A 16,836-nucleotide genomic window follows, 5' to 3' on the forward strand; every position below is an offset into this window, starting at 1 on the left:
CAAGAGCAGGAAGGATGAGGAAAAAAACCTGAAAAAACAATCACCAGCAGCCATGGGCTGCGCACACATCAGCAGAAGGGAGGTGGGCACACTGGTCCCGTGGTTGCCGGGTAGCGCTGCAGGAAGCGTTCTCACCCTCACACCCCAGACGGCTAACTTCAACCAAAGCCAACACTTAGCGTACAGTCCATAGAGCAGAGGCCCAGCCCCCTCACAGCATCCATAGCACACCCACGGGGCAGCAATACCACGCAGAAATGTTTCACTGGGTCACAGTTTGGGTTCTATACGGTACACAAGAGCGATTCCAAGACCCCAGATCATCAGTTTTGCGTGAAGTCAAAGGGAAAGTGCTGAGCCAAGTTCTAATGCTCAGTAATCACTCCCAGTGACATGTCACTCATCATTGACAGCTGCATGTTATTCCTTGAGACAAGAAAGAAGGTAAATATGGATATTTATATTAGTTAGAGCAATGATGCCTTTGTTGTAATTTCTCTACTAAACTCTCCCAACTTCTGTGAAAGCATTTAAATCTGTTTTCTGGGACTGAAGATGAACTAGAAGAGATAAGTACCTTCAACGAGCTTTTTACAGAAGAAAACACAGAGAGGAAACACTGACGTACCCCAGCGGCTTTCCACCCACCCGCCCCAGAGAGAACAGCACAGAAGGAGGAGGCCCACCCCAGTCCCAGCTTTCATTAGCACCTTTGCGAACTTCAGAGCAACAGACACGTGTGAACCTCCTTCCTTCAAAATGCAGGGATTTCTGTACTATTATTGCAAAGGACTGGGTATTTAAATCAATCTCAGACATTCATCTTCGATTTGCATGCATGAATACTCAGAGCATTATTCTAAGAGGCGTGCCGTGACAGGACTCCACACGAAACAGTGGGGCTTCATGAGATGTGCCCAGAAGCCCATTCCAGGGCGCACAGCGATGCCCCATGACGATAACGAGGAAGGAAAAACCTAGACATACCGCTGCAGGGAAAACGTCTACAGCAAATTCTGACACCTGTTGCAGAGAACACACCAAAAATTAAAAACATGCCACTGTCAGTAGAACACGTTACGGGAAAAACACAATTCCCCACATTGGTCTCATGACATATATTTGCAAAAACACCAAAATGTTAACATAAAATTAGCTATCTGACACTACGTGATAGGCCTAGATCTTACTCATGTTTTCTTCATCTTCTATATCCATGGCAAAATACTTTTGAGGGTTTCTTGACTGGCGGAGACTGTTTCTGTCTGAAAGACAGTAAGAAAATAGCATTTAGTGTGCCTATGATATGAGTAATGTGAAGTAAGTCTACCCTAAGGAAATAATTACAACATTATTACAAATTAAAGGAAAAAAATCATAAAATAAGAACTAGGTCTTGTTAGAGAAGTCAGATCTGCCATCTGGTACAAAATACTCCTCCTTGGCACATTCCAGTCCAGCAAAGGACTTCTCGCGTGGATTCCAGTCCAGCAAAGGACTTCTCACGTGGATTCTCCCACATGGAGGGATGATGAGGGTGGGACCAGGTCCCAGCAAGGGAACTTCAGAGCCAGTGCACAGGGACCTCACCACTCTGAGGAGGGTGGGTTTGATTCCAGGCAATGGAGTGCCGTGAAGAGTGCTGAACTAGGGACAATCTGCACCCTGGAAAAACATCTGCTGTGGGATGGACTAAGGACACAATACGTCACGACAGATGGTGACAGACCTCAGAAGGGCGCTCACATACTTGCCATCTATCTTTACTCTGGATAGACTTTTGGCTTCCAGCTGTAAACTAAAGCCACACCGCAGAACCAGCACCCACAGCTTCTCTCTTAGCTACTTCTCTCTCGCCTTGAATAGCTCCTCATGCAGACAAAACTAAAGTGCATATGACTGTTAAAATTCAATCTAATTTCTTTTTTTTTTTTTTTTGAGACGGAGTCTCGCTCTGTCACCCGGGCTGGAGTGCAGTGGCCGGATCTCAGCTCACTGCAAGCTCCGCCTCCCGGGTTTACGCCATTCTCCTGCCTCAGCCTCCCGAGTAGCTGGGACTACAGGCACCCGCCACCTCGCCCGGCTAGTTTTTTGTGTATTTTTTTTAGTAGAGACGGGGTTTCACCATGTTAGCCAGGATGGTCTCGATCTCCTGACCTCGTGATCCGCCCGTCTCGGCCTCCCAAAGTGCTGGGATTACAGGCTTGAGCCACCGCGCCCGGCCCAATCTAATTTCTTAGCTACACAAAAGTACTATTTTGTTGGCAGGAGAAAACACAGGAAATCCTCAAAGAACAAGTATCACAATTTCTGGTTAACAAATTTAGGAATTTCCTCTTCTTAAATATTTTAGATACACTTTGTTAGACTGTATTAATACATGATCTATAATAAAGAATATCATCAAATTGCAATTGAGGAAAAAGAGGATTCGCAAATTTTATAATCACATTACTTTGTATACAAATAAAACTTACAAATCACTAAAAGGCAAACTCATTGCTCTTAGAAAATGGTGACTAAAATGTACTAAAACATGCATATATCTTATATATCTATATCAAATATCTAAAAATATATATTTTAGATATATAGTTTTTCATGAAATCATTTGTTAATAACTTTCAATCTCACTATATTTCAGGCAAATGTGTTGCTAAAAGTTAAATGAGTTTCTCTTTAGAATTCTTTATTCAAGAAAGTTTGCCAGATAGTTTTAAAAGCATTATTATTTTATAGTCATTAATTATTTCAAGATATATTTTCTGAGAATCAATTACGTGCAAAGCACTTGTGCTAGACACAAGAATCTAAATCAGATTCTGAGAAACTTAAATGTAAATATTGCCTGAATAGCTGATTATATTAAGGAATTATGATACATTATTTTAGGTGTAGAAATGGTAATTCTCTTTTAGTGACATATACTGAAGTATTTACAAATAAAAGGCCAAATCTAGGATTTACTTCAAAATAACTCAGTGGGGTGAGAAAAACATAGATGAGGTGTAGACAAAACCAGCCAAAGGGCCCTGGTTGGTAATTACTGATGTGGCTGACGGGCATGCAGAGTTCCTGATACAACTGTGTATTTGTGTATGTTTTAATATTTTCATTACGGAAGGACTGATGAAAAGTGATTGGGTTAAGGTCTAGAATGGGAGGTGAGATGTAGACACAGAGGGCAAGGCCCCTGTCTTGCAGGCAGGGCAGATGCCCTCAGTAGGCTGTGGGTGCTCCCAGGAGCCTCCTGGCTGGAGGGATCAGGCCAGAAAACTGGGGACATCCTCGTTAAACTAGCTTCAGACGAGAGGTCTGGCTGAGCACATCAGGAAGATGGGAAAACAGGTGGCGTGTGTGAAGGCACTGAGGTTATGTAGGCAAAGTGATGGTAAGGCGCTTCTCAGAAGCCCAGACTATAAACTGGAGGAACAACAAATAAGCCTGTCCAAATAGCTCTGTTCTTATTGGCTGAAACTCATTTTAAATAGGCAAGGGAATGTCCTCAGTGGGAAGGCGAAGTTCTCCTTTTTCCTCTCATTAAATACAACTAAGAATCCTGGATATTATACATAAAACACACATAAAAAGACTGAGAGATGCAGAGAAAGCTGACAAGCCAGGAGGGCCTCAGGACCTGAAAAGCGACCCTGCATTTTACTTTTGCTTCATTTTCTCAACATAGAGCTGAAGAAACTAGAACCCAGAAACATCAGCAGGCATTGGCAAAAACAAAACACATAAAAAGCTGTAACAAAAGCGGCTCTCTCTGGCCAAAGGACCAGGAAAGAGGTAGCCCAGCAAGACAGAAAACTTTTTAGACAAGAATTGCTTGATTCCAGGCAAACACCACAGAGAAAACCTCAACCACACCACCCCCGTGCCAGGCTGTACGGACAATCCAGAGTCCCCTTGTTGGGCGGTGTCTGACAAGGCTGAGTGACAAGCCACAATTTTCATTCCCACCAGGCTCTAACAACCCCTTCCCTTCCCACACCACAATGCAGAGTCATGGAAGACTGTGTGGGGAACCTGGACTCTCTTCCCAGCTGGTGGAAACAACGCTAGCCTGTGCTGTCAGTGCAGGCTCCAGATGGAGCAGTGATGAGGCCCTCTCACAACGGGGAAGTATCCGGGAGCCCCAGTGGAGAACTTGGACTTATCCCCCATCCAGCAGTAATGAGACAGCATCCCTGCTTCCTCTGACACCATGGCGTATGAGAAAGTCAGCCAAAACAGAAGGCTTGAGTAAGATTTAGAGTCTCATAGTATCATATAAACAGGTTCCAATAAAAAATCACTTGTCACACCGAGAAACAAGATATCAAACTAAATGAAAAAAGACAATCAACAGATGCCAACAGGGAGATGACACAGATGTTAGAATTCTCTTAGAAAGACTTTAAAGTAGCCACCATCAAAAAGAATAAAGTGGGAGCAATCAGTCTAGCTGATCTCGGCATTTACTACAAAGCTACAGTCATCAAGACAGTACAGTGTTGGCAAGAGGCAGACGAGCAGATCACAAGAGGATAGCACAGAGAACCCCCAACAGACCACACAAATATGTCGAACTGATTTTGGACAAGGTTGCAAAAGCAATTCCATGAAGGAGGCACGGCCTTATTGGGGCAACTAGAGATCCAAAAAAATTAACCTCAATTCAGGTCTCCTACCTTAGTCAAAACTTAACTCAAAATAGATTATGGGCTTACATGCAAAACATAAAACTATGAAACTTTTAGAAAGTCATAGGAGAAAATCCTCAGGATCTAGGGCTAGGCAAAGAGTTTTTAGACTTCACAGCAAAAGCACAATCCACAAAAGAAACAACTGACAAACTGGAAGTTGAAAACTTTTTCTCTGCAAACGTCCCTGTTAAAAAGATGAAAAAACAAGCTACAGACTGGAAGAGAATATTTGAAAAACACATATCCAACAAACAGAATATATAAGAAATTCTCAAAGCTCAACAGTAAAATAAACAAACAGTCCAATTAGAAAATGGGTAAAAGACATGAAGAGGATGTACAGATGGAAAATAAACTCATGAAAAAATGCTCAGGATCATGAGTCACCAGGGAAATGCAACTGAGAACTACAGTGAGATAACTCCGCTGCACACCTCCGAGAAGGGCTATTAAGCATAGTGTCGCTTTAAAAACAGTGACAGCCCCAAACGAGGCTGTGGAGAAGACGGATCTCTTGTACACTGCTGGCAGACATGTGAAATGGGATAGCTACTCCAGAAAGTAGTTTGGCAGTTTCCTGAAAATAAAACATGCAACTACCACATGACTCAGCAATTGTACTTCTGGGCATTTATCCCAGAGAAATGAAGGCTTATGTTCATGTAAGTATTATTTCTTACAACTACATGTGAATCCATATTATTTCAAAACAAAAAGTTTTTTTATTATTTATTTTTTTTTTTTGAGAGTCTGGGTTGCCCAGGCTGGAGTGCAGTGGCACTATCTCGGCTCACTGCAACCTCTACCTCTCAGGTTCAAGCTGCCTGCCCCAGCCTCCCGAGTAGCTGGAATTACAGGGACACGCCACCATGCCCGGCTAATTTTTGTATTTTTAGTAGAGACGGGGTTTCACCATGTTGACTAGGCTGGTCTCGAACCCCTGACCTCAGGTGATCCACCCTCCTTGGCCTCCAAAGTGCTGGGATTACAGGCATGAGTCACTGCACCCAGCCTTCAAAATAAAAAGTTTATTAATAATAGGCAGAAGACACACAAAAGGCTAATTTAATTCTTATATATAATTAATCAATAATTGGTTTGCTTGAGAAGGCTGACTTCTCTCAGATACCTGGAATCAGGAAAAACAAACTTTACAACAACAATAAAAGTGCTGAGGCACAGGAGTGAGCCCAGCTCATGTAGTTCATCTAATTCATGTAGTTCACCTTGTTTCCTGCGCTTACGTATTAAAATTCTTTTAAAAGGACAAGGAAAATGTCTCACAGTAGAAAACGGTCATGCCGAGCGTGGTGGCAGGTGAGTACCTGCAGGTACCGCCCACATTAAGAATGGGAGCTACAAATCTCTTGCAGAGCAGAAGCCAACATTTTCAGCTTTGACAAATGCCAACTCTTGTACCAAAGGTTATAAAACAAAGCAAAATAGCAAATGCAAACACTTGAGCACATTTCACAGAGCTATTTTTTCTTTCCTTTTTAAAAGAACCTCTTATGACCTGAACTACAAACAAGTAAGAATTAAAGCCCTATCAAATATCCCCTATGGAACAAAATTCCAACAATGGTCCATTTTAAAAAGCCTTATTTGATAGCAATATTCAGAACCTCTTCATTCCTCAGAATGCCTCCTAATGCAGTAAGAAGGAGAACAGAGCTGGGAGGTGGTGAGTGTGGAAGAACACTGAACTTGGCTGCAGAAGACCTGAGACTTCTGTTTCACTTGGTTCCAGGTACAAACCCAACTTTTTTTTTTAATGGAACTAGACAAGCTGATTCTAATGTTTACATGAAAAGGATAAACAGACTCAAATACTCAGGAAAACTCTGAACCAAAGGAGCAGGTGGCTTAGTCCTTCCTGTTAGAAATAAAGAGCCTCAGTGCCTAAAGCAACACAGCATGGCTCACGGACAAAGAGGGTCAATGTGATGGAAAAAAAAAAAGTCCAGAATCAGACACAGAATATTTGGTAAAGGTGGCATCTTAAATCAGGGACATATGAATGTGCTTTTTATTTTTAATAAACAGGACCAGACACTGGGTGCCCACATGGAAGAAGATCAAGCTGGATCAAACAAGGCCATTCCCTCACCGTGTCCTGACCATTTCTTCATGAGCTCGCTTTTGATTTCAGCTAACATGATCAAATTGGCAATGTTATATGTTTTATACTGGGGGTAGGTAAATGATCGTTACACTATTCTTTATACCTTTTTATAGATACTTACATTGCAACCACAAGTATAAACAATATATATAAATATAATGTTCTTATCAACTTTGGACAATGAGCGTACCTACCCTTTTTCTCCCCTTCCCTTAATGAAAAACCATACCCTGGAATAAAATATTAAAAACATGACTTATTTACACCAAAGATGCATCAGAACTTGAATAGTCTCCATTGTGCTGGTAAAAAATGCCATCTTTAGGAGGAGTCCACTAAAAGTTTACAGATTAAAAACTGTTTAAGACAACTGGTGAATGGGATTAAAATTACTAACATATATTACTGGATTAAATCCATTTTCCCCTCACAATGGATAGCTTTGAGAAAACTTTTACATATTCTTTATGACTGCTATGGGTTCCATATTCAATAGCTTTGAACTGCAAACTAAAAAAAAGAGAAACGTTACTGAAGTGGAGATTATTCGTGTTGATTCTTTACTATACATCAAGCAGCATTCCAAAGCTAGATTCACTTTGTAGCAAAAAAAAAGAATGATGATTTGCTCATTTAACAAAAGCAATTGAAGTATAAACCTCTTACATCATTTGAACGAAAACAATCTGAAACTCAACAAGCGAATCCTGCATGTTTAGGGATACACTTCACCTCATAATTTATATTTTGCTTTCAGTATTATCTAAACCAAACAATATCACTAAAGTGTTCCAAAATATTCAATTGATAATATTTTCAGTGAAATATTTTACCTTCTAGGAAACCCTCCCTGCAATCTGCTGCTAAGTGAATCTTCATAGAGATTTTGTACACATTGAGCAAGATACAGATCTTGTACACAGAGCAAGCAAGATTTGTGCCTAATTTTCAGCAAACGCATTTTTTTCTAGCGCAATGCAAAAGGAGATAATTAAAACAAGTATAATAATGTACAATATTCATCATATTAAGTGGGAAATATTGATGAGAATAGGAATCTACTGAAACAGAAGAGTAAATTCTATCAACGACAAATGACAGAAAGTAACATGTAGAGGTGTCAGTCAGGGCACCTTGCACAGGGCACTAACACCTCAGTTGCCCAGTCAGCAACTTCATCAAACTGTGGCTCTAGTTCTTCCCTCATTAAAAGGGATGCATCATGGGAGAAGCACATGCCAATAGCACAGACAGTAGTAGACTGGCCTAGCAAGGCAGGTCAAGGGCGGCTGGGCGGGGGTGGGCCTGGTGAGGCCTGGGTGCTCCAAGGGGCCTCAAGTAAGGTGTTTTCAGCTTTGACAAATGCCAGCTCCTTGTTCACCTAGCCACCCCGGGCAGCAGATATACCAATGCACACGAGTAAATCTTGTTGCCTCGCTGCACCCATCTGTCCCTGCACTGCACGCAGCAGGCGCTCAGGCCAGACACCTGGAGACTACCTGGTTCTCTCTCCCCTCTTACGCCACACCCCATGTCAGCAGCTCTTCTCCCAAAGTTGGGCTAAACACATCAGCCCGTCCGCCTCTGCCCTGCTGTTACCATTCAGCTTATGCAGGAGCCTCTCTGCCTTCTCTTGACCCTGAGGGCCCCTCTCCTCGCAGCAACCAGGGCTATGTCTTTATAAATAAAAAACGTGCTCTAACACATGCCCATGTGTCACGGCCACTGGGAACATCGTCAGCCCTTTGCCATGCCCACCAGAGCCTCTCCAACTTCCTGGGGTGCTTCCCTGTTCCCTCCTTGCCATGTCCTCGTGCAAGGCTTCATCAGACCCCACCTCCTACTGCTCAAGTCCCAGCTCACACAACACCAACCCACCCCAGTGCTCCCCCTCCCTCTCCCTCCACACAGTGCAATCCACAATTTGTCTCCCTGTTTGTGGCCCGCCTCTCCCAGCAGGCTGTGAAGCCCACATGGCTGGGGCAGGCTCAGTCTTCTCTACCCCTCCACCCTGGGCGCCATGCCTGCCCCACAGGAACACTGTGCACTGAGTTCCTCCACCCCCAGCTTTTCCTTGGCAGCCCCTGTACTTGTGCCAACACAGGGGCACACTTGGGGCTTTCGTGGCCTACTTCAGGCCCCGTGGACACATGCAACAGCTGTCCTCCCCTGTCCAGTGTCTTCACTTGGCTGCTACAGTTGTTTCCTAAAAATAAACCATACAATCCTCTGAGTGCCAAAACATCCCTGAGATGCCTACACATCCTAGATGGTGCCTGCAATGTGGCAGTGGCTCTGCAGCTTTCTGCTCTTTAAAATAGGGCCATGTGTTGGTCTTCACCAGAAGGAAGAAGCATGAACTTCTACCATTTATTATTAATCTGTAATTTTTATTAAAAGGTACCAACTGGTGGCAACTGTTCAAATGTACACTAGTTGTCACCAATTTAGGGATCAGCAAAAAAAGCACACAGCCCAAGTTGACTGTGTGAGCGAACTTGGCTATGGAAACGTGGGACAGACAGCTACTCTGAGTCTACAGGAGCAGGGCCAACGGCCCCAAACCAAACACAGCAAGCATGGGGACAAGTGTGGCAGAACACAGAGGGCCAGATGTCCCCCGAGTTTCCCTTCAGTCACCCCACTCACTGCTGCCTGGTACTCAGCATCATCCTGAGCAGGCCCAGGGAGCACATTGTCCACACCCCTGACTCCCATAGGCCCCAGCAGCGCCCAGAAGGTTGCATGTGTGCTACCATTGTGGTGAAACTGCGCAAGCCTCGCTGCTGTGGATGGAGCTGTGGGCGCCACAGGCCTTGAGGGCCCAGAGTCAGTGCCCCCGGTGGGGGGTCTTGAGGGCCCAGAGTCAGCGCCCCCGGTGGGGGGCCTTGAGGGCCCAGAGTCAGTGCTCCTGGTTGAGCGGGGGGATTCCTGGCTTCTTGTGCAGAGTTGGTTACCCCTCTCTGCTCACTCCCCCCATGGCCTGACCACCCTGCTTTTCCCACCAGGCCCTGAGCTCTGCTAGGGCAGACTTAAGCCTCATCCTCAGCGTCCACAGCTCTCAGTCGGGTGCTTCCTGTGAGGAAGATCGTGGATGCTTCCAATTGTGGTGTCCTCAACTAACTAATCACAGCCAGGGAACATTACCTGTGCCCTGTTGCCTTTTGGGACCACGTGGGCTGTATCCACTTTCTCCAAAACACATCTAAACTTGATTGCATAGGAACTAACCTCTAAGTCCTTAAAGCAGAAACATTTGTAAATGAAAGGGCTTTAAATTGGTTACTATTGATGTGAAAGGGATCTACTTAGTACAATCCTCAGTAACAACTGTTTTCCCATGCAGCTACGATTGTCCTCTTCTAAGAAACAGAAACACCTTGCTGGGTCACTCTGGACGGGAAGCCTCTGACCAGCCTGCGGTCTGCAGAACGACAGCCGGACGAGCGGGCAAGGGAGCACTGGGCGAGAGTCTGGGACTGAGCCTGTTTCAGGCCCTCGAGCTCTCCGACCTGGGTCTGAAGTGTCTGGTGCTGTGAGTTAAGACTCACATCTGGGTCTGAATCGCTGGTGCTGTGAGTTGAGACTCACATCTTCCTGGAGCCTGTTTCAGGCCCTCGAGCTCTCCAACCTGGGTCTGAAGTGTCTGGTGCTGTGAGCTGAGACTCTCTCACACCTTCTTGGTGGTGGTTCTACAGGCGGGGCAAGCCCTGGTGATTCAGCACCAGCACAGCATCTGCATAAAGGAGCACTCATGGGCATCAGCTACCGTCCCTAAAGCAAGGAGTGGGGCTTTCGTGGACAGACCTGCATGCCCCTGCTTCCCCACGTCCCTAGTCAGGTATGGCTCTTTTTGGTAAATCAGAGCCCAGTGTCACGGGATCCTCAGGGTATCATTTTTCTGGCCAGAAACCTCTGTCACTGGTGGCACCTTTACCCGAGTTTTGCTTGGGCCTGCTGGGCTCATTCTGCCCACACAGCATGGCAGGCTGAGCTCAGTTCACACTTCTGGCTTGGATCCCATGCCTGCCAAGGGTGAGCCAGGCATGGAGCGGGAAGGGATGTGTGAGTGAGTGGACATGGGGTCCAGCCATTGTGTACAGCCAGGCACACTGGCTGTGGCAGGCTGGGCAGCTCCAGGCACTGGCATGGGCACTGGCTCCCTGCAAGGCTGCAGCTGAACCAGGCATACCACACATAGCTTCCATGGCTGAAACCGGGAACATGGTGGTGCCCAGAAGCCTGGAAACACCAGGAACTGCAGGGCCCCAACGAGGGCGTCACCACCCTGGCTCAGGGAGCTCCTAGTCTCGGCTCCCTGAAGGGCTGCAGTTCTTCTCTCCTCTCCTCGTTGCTTGCAACATGGCAAGCAAAGGGTGTGTTTCAGCCCTGTTTCTGTTACAGCTCTTTCAGCCCTGCCATTCAGCAGGTCTCAAGTTCTTCTCCCGTGTCCAGGAAGAAAGAGGGGCATGGACAAGTGGAAGGTGAGCAATGCAAAGAGGTGCTTCATTGAGTGACAGAACAGCTCAGAGAGACCCGCAGTGGGTAGCTCTTCTCCACAAGCAGGTCGTCCCTTCTTCTGCCCGAGTCTGGCTGAGTCCGGGGGTTTTTATAGGCTTCAGAGGAGAGAAAGTGTGTGCTGACTGGTCCATGGGCAGCCATGGGTGGGCCCGGGAAAAGCACCATAAGTTCTCACTCCGGTCTGCGGAACTGGCAGCCTGGTCCCCAGGCCTCAAGTCCTTTGTAAGCTGAAGGTGGAGTTTCACCAGGGACCCTCCCCTTTCTTCCCAGGAGTTTGTCTGCCTCCTGCCACCATTATCCTGCCGTCCACAGTGCGCATGGCACCCAGGCTGTTCCTGCTGAGGGGCACCTGCAAGGCCTGCGCTGTGCTGCCCTCAGTCCCACATTGGCCTCCCTCTCATGCTCCTCAGTGCCCAAAGTCTGGAGGGGGCCGAGGCAGCAGGGTGCTGGCATGTCAGCACTGCCCTGAGTGAACACACACCCAGCCAGGTTGTGATAGTGCCCCAGCTCGGCCACAACTTTGCTCTGAAATTGGAGCAGGTGCTGGGAGCAGGGAGAGACCAGGCAGTGGGATCAGGCACTTCTGAGCCTGTCGGGGCAGGGGGGCTTCCTGGGCCCTGGTGAGTGCAGGGATGCCTGGGTCCACAGCTGCTAATGGGTGGCTGCAGCTGTGCCCAGGATGGCGGGGCTCCTGCTCCTCCAACTTGCAGGGGGGTGGGGCTTCCACCTGTTCCCGGCTCCCACCAGCTCCATGGAGCACAGAGCCCCAGCCTCCCCTGCTGCAGCTGGCACATGGCAGCAGCAACTCCAGACAGGCTGCAGCTGCCATCACCAGCTTCACCCACACTACAAAAACTGATATTGACTAAAACACTAGATGGTACTGACTATAGCAAGCAAATGCAGGCCAATTAATCCTGCCAAGTTATTTGCAGTATAAATCCTATAAAGCAGATCTTTAAAACCCTGGCTATTTATACTCTCAGGAGAACTACAGTAATTCTTACAGAAATACATTTTCAGTCATGTTTTAACTTGTTTTCTGTTAACCTTCTAAGTGCACACCTTCTGTGCAAGTTGATTACTTAACAACACAATGACCCTAACAGAAAATGGGATAATAACACAGAGTTCAAATTGTGGAAATGAACAAAACAGGAGTAAAACCCAAATTCAGTATACGCTCTGTAAGGAGGACACTCACCATGATGAAATGATTAGGTGGCAAATAAAATTCTACCTTGTTTACAATAAAAATCCATAATGTTATGAGTGGAAGTCACATCCAGGAAGATTTATATCCAGGAAGATATAAAATCTAGAACATGCTGCTTATATTTAATTGATTAACAATATTTAGCACTGAGATAACTAAACAGAAGTAAGCAACTGGTATTTTAAAAAACACAATCATCATTGGCAAAGCACTGATGGGGCAACTCTAAGGGAACAAAGCTGAATCAGAGAGCATGGTGAGAGTTACAAATGTGCATGGAACATGTGAACACACATACGTTGCAAGACAGTAAGCAAGGAGAAGGCTGAAAGCCACTCCTTTTAATGGGAGTTAAACAACCAAATAGAAAGAGGCTATGCGAACGTCTATAAGCCCTCCCACTGCAGCGGCTCCCGGCAGGGATCTCCCACCTCCTTCGGTCCAGCTCTACAGGGATCTGTGAAAATGATGAAGGTTAATTTGTCCAGTTACCTGCACCCTAAGTCCACTGGATAAAGACCATGTGTTTTCCTTCCACCTAAGGGACCTGGAGCATGTGCCTTGACAGAAGACACCCCCTTCCTGCTGGGCCTGAATGGAGGCAGACATGGTGACCTCCCTGAAAGTTAGAACCAGGTTTCTGTGGTCAACCTTCCAGCAGCCTACTATGATCGATAATATAAAGACAACCAATTTAAAAAGCGGTAGACAAAATGTGAGCAAAATTCATAAAAGAATAAATGCAAACAGGCTTTAATACGTTGACTTTTGAAAGTTTCCTTTCATTCTGTAGAAAGCAAAGATAGTTGTCAAAGTGATACAGCATGGAAGTGACAGGTTGGCTCAGGACCAGGGAAAAGGGTCACTTTCTATGGTGAGCAGCACCCATCTGGCCTCCTGGAAGCCAACACGGCCAGGCCTCCCACAGGGAGCAGCCCCCTTGGCCTGACATACCTTGTTCACACTGCTGTCCAGAGGGTAAAACAACCCCAAAAGTCAGAAGGGGCTGGCAATGGGAGAGGACTACGGTGGTTAAGAGGTGCAAAGGGGCCTATTTGCCTCCCGTTGGACACCAGGAATGAAGCTGGAGGGATGCGGCCACCCCTCTTGTACGCTCACATCATCCTTCAAGGCAGAAGTTAGGCATTACTGAGCTCCTGGTCATAATAACACAAAAATACAAAGCCTTAAACACTTCTAAATCTAATTCTGGTACTAGGAATTGGAAGAAAATTATTATGGCTTTGCTCCCATTCAAAGATTTAGCTTCAAGGATGATAATATGGTTTGGCTGTGTCCCCACCCAAATCTCATCTTGAATTGTAGCTCTCACGGTTCCCACATGTGCGGGAGGGACCCAGTGGGAGATAATTGAGTCACAGGTGCAATTTCCCCCATACTGTTCTCGTGGTAGTGAGAAAGGCCCATGAGATCTGACGTTTATAAAAGGAGTTTCCCCCTTTCGCTTGGTTCTCATTTCTCTCTTTGCTGGCTGCCATGTAAGACGTCCCTTTGTCCCTCCTTCATCTTCCATCATGATTGTGAGGCCTCTGCAGCCATGTGGAACTGTGAATCAATTAAACCTCTTACCTTTATAAATTACTCAGTCTTTATTAGCAGTGCAAAAACAGACTAATGCAGATGATCACCTTTTTCATAAAGTTTTTCATAAAGTTTATTTTGTATCTATGTTTCCTAATTCTTACAATGAACATGTACTGCTTCCATAAGAAAAAAAGTTAAATTTTATTCTAAGCCTTCCTCCTACATACACAAATATGCTTTACTCTATACAGAATTCCACATGCAGTCTGGAAGGGGAGCAGACCCAAGGGAGACTGAGCCACACTCCAACCCACCACGAGCTGTCTCTGCAGTCTTATCTGTAACCACCATCAACCGAAAGAACTGCATGCTTTTCCATGATATTACACAAAATATTGTAGGCCCTGTACATTCTAGCATACTGTCAGGTCTCAGACAGCCTGTGCAATTGGCCCAAATACAGGCAGAATAAATAGCTGCTAAGCAGAGGGACACTCGCTGGGTGTGGGGATGTGAGGAAGGTAGGACAGCTCAGCTTTGGTGAAGGAAGTGGGGGAAATACATATGGGACCTTTGAGCCCTGAGCACGAGGCTGCTGCACAGTGGCTTCAGGGAGGTCCCTCCCCAAATCCCCAAGAGCCACAAAATGATGTCACTGGTACAAGACCAAAGATCCCTAAACTCTCTGACATAATTTTGCAAATCTAAAGCATTTATTCCATCCTATTATCACTACTACACTACTATATATTTCACACCTAACAAATTATGTGTTTTATAAGGCCTAGAGCAAAATTTCCAGATGGTTCCATTTGCTTCCACATTCTGACTCACTGTGTTCTACACTGACACCCTCTTCAGATGGGGCTCTGAAGGCAATGATCAGAAAGAACCCCCAAAGGATGAAGCCAGTGGCTGAGAGAACGACGGACAAAGGAGTTCCCCCCACCCCGACCTTCCCCCCCACCGAGAAGAATCAGGGTCTGCAGAATGAGGACACTCCCTGCTGTGCAGGGTGCAGGAAGCTGGCAAGCCACCTCCTCTCCTGAATAAGTGTATTTTATTGCGGTTCTGCTGCCGCTGCGTGGCTCCCAGGCTGCCGGCCCATGACAAGCCATAGCCAGACCAATGAAGCAACACTCAGGGATCACCCCGAGGTCTGGACACCAGCTGGAAAGAGGTGATGGGCAAGGACCCAGGCTCACTTCCCGTGGGGTTCTGTGCAATTTGTGGCGGGCGCCACTGCATCTAGGCCAACTCACACAGCTTCCTGCGTGCTTCCCTGTATTCTTTCTCACCTATCTATTGCTGGACTAGAAGCAACTGCCAAAGTGACTCCAGAACCTTCTGTTAGAGAACAGAGCTTCTTCCAGGATGAAAGAAGCCTAGGTCACTGAGTGACTTTGAGGGCCAGCTGTGCCACAGAGCATCACCCTTGCTTCTGATGTGGTCACAGGCCCTGGCCCTTCTTGTCCCTGTCCCCCGTTCCCCCAACCCTATGCACGTATGTCCATACGCATTCACACATACAGAGCCACACTGATCCACACACTCGTTTCCCGCCTCAGTCCAGCATGCCTAACCAACGGCAAGCTTTAGAAAGCTACATGAACTGCTGAGGCAGACACTCAGCAACAAAATCACAGCTCAGAGCCAGCGCGTGAGAGCACAAACTTCAGAGGGCCCTGACTTCGTGAAGGTGCTCTGTCCTTCACAGTGCACAAGCAGCAGCAATGCATTTGAAAGACTGTCCACTTTGCTCTACTTGACACAACCTAAGTAAGTTCCTGCTTATTTGAAAATTGTAGCTAATTTTCTGGAATCAAAGGGAAAAAAAGACAACAATGTAAACTTTATTTTCCATATTAACACATAATTACACTAAGAATTGGCACTGTTACGATTTGCTTTGGATCCAATTTCCATAGTATTTCAAGTGCAATTTCACAAATCTACTTCTATACACTTGCTTCAGAATTTCAACTGTTAACCTAGAGTGTATGTGCCTGTGCTTAAACTGCACCCTGTAGATGAGAGGAGCTCCTGCCCAGGCAGCAGAGTCTCTCTTGTGCTGCGAGGTCCATCAGCACAAATGCAGTGAAAGGTACACACATAGCCATTACAACAGGTTCTAGGAGATCTGGGCCCTCTATCCATAATGCTGCTGTCCACTGGGGGTTCAACCTTCCTTATTGGGGCCCCTCTCCTGGCAGACACTGCTAGAGAATGGTGTCTTCCATTCTCACCAGATACTGGGGAATATCCCTTCCCACTACTACACATATAGTGCAGCAGTGACAAATCACGTAAATCCACCCTCTTCATGCACCTAGTGGGATTTCAGGTGGCCCATTCCAGAACAAACCTCAAGCCTGAACGCTGTGGCTGCCCCCTGCTACTGCCATCCCGTTACCCCCTAAGCATGTCCAAACCCCTGGTGCCAGCATGCAGAAGGGTGTAATGGGTACTTGTTGGATGAACAGAACAATGGATTGATGGAGGAGTGGGTGGAAGGGTGGATGGATGAGTGGATGACAGATGATGGCTGATGGGTGATGGCTGGATGGATGGATGATGGGTAATGGGTGATGACGGATGGGTGGATGGATGGTTGATAGATGATGGGTGATTATGGGTGGATGGGTAGATGGATGGATGACAGATAATGGGTGATGGATGATGATGGGTGGGTAGATGGATGGATGACAGATGATGGGTGATTATGGGTGGGTGGATGG

At 46.3% G+C, this 16,836-nt stretch overlaps 1 protein-coding gene across 8 annotated transcripts in view; it reads right to left on the reverse strand.

The window, feature by feature from the left end:
• Nucleotides 1–16,836, reverse strand: part of ADARB1 (adenosine deaminase RNA specific B1) — a 139,563-nt gene that overhangs the window by 40,374 nt on the left and 82,353 nt on the right. For 7 of the 8 annotated variants that reach the window (XM_030915062.1, XM_030915061.1, XM_030915058.1 and 4 more), the window contains one exon: nucleotides 1,191–1,265. In XM_030915062.1, coding sequence (XP_030770922.1) covers nucleotides 1,191–1,218 — 28 coding nt within the window. In that variant the 5' untranslated portion in view covers nucleotides 1,219–1,265. Of the gene's footprint in view, nucleotides 1–987; nucleotides 1,024–1,190; nucleotides 1,266–16,836 lie in introns of all 8 variants that reach the window. The other variant, XM_030915057.1, reaches the window with a different exon arrangement.

Source organism: Rhinopithecus roxellana, chromosome 13 (genome assembly GCF_007565055.1).
Source record: "Rhinopithecus roxellana isolate Shanxi Qingling chromosome 13, ASM756505v1, whole genome shotgun sequence".
Classification (NCBI taxonomy): Eukaryota; Metazoa; Chordata; class Mammalia; order Primates; family Cercopithecidae; genus Rhinopithecus; species Rhinopithecus roxellana.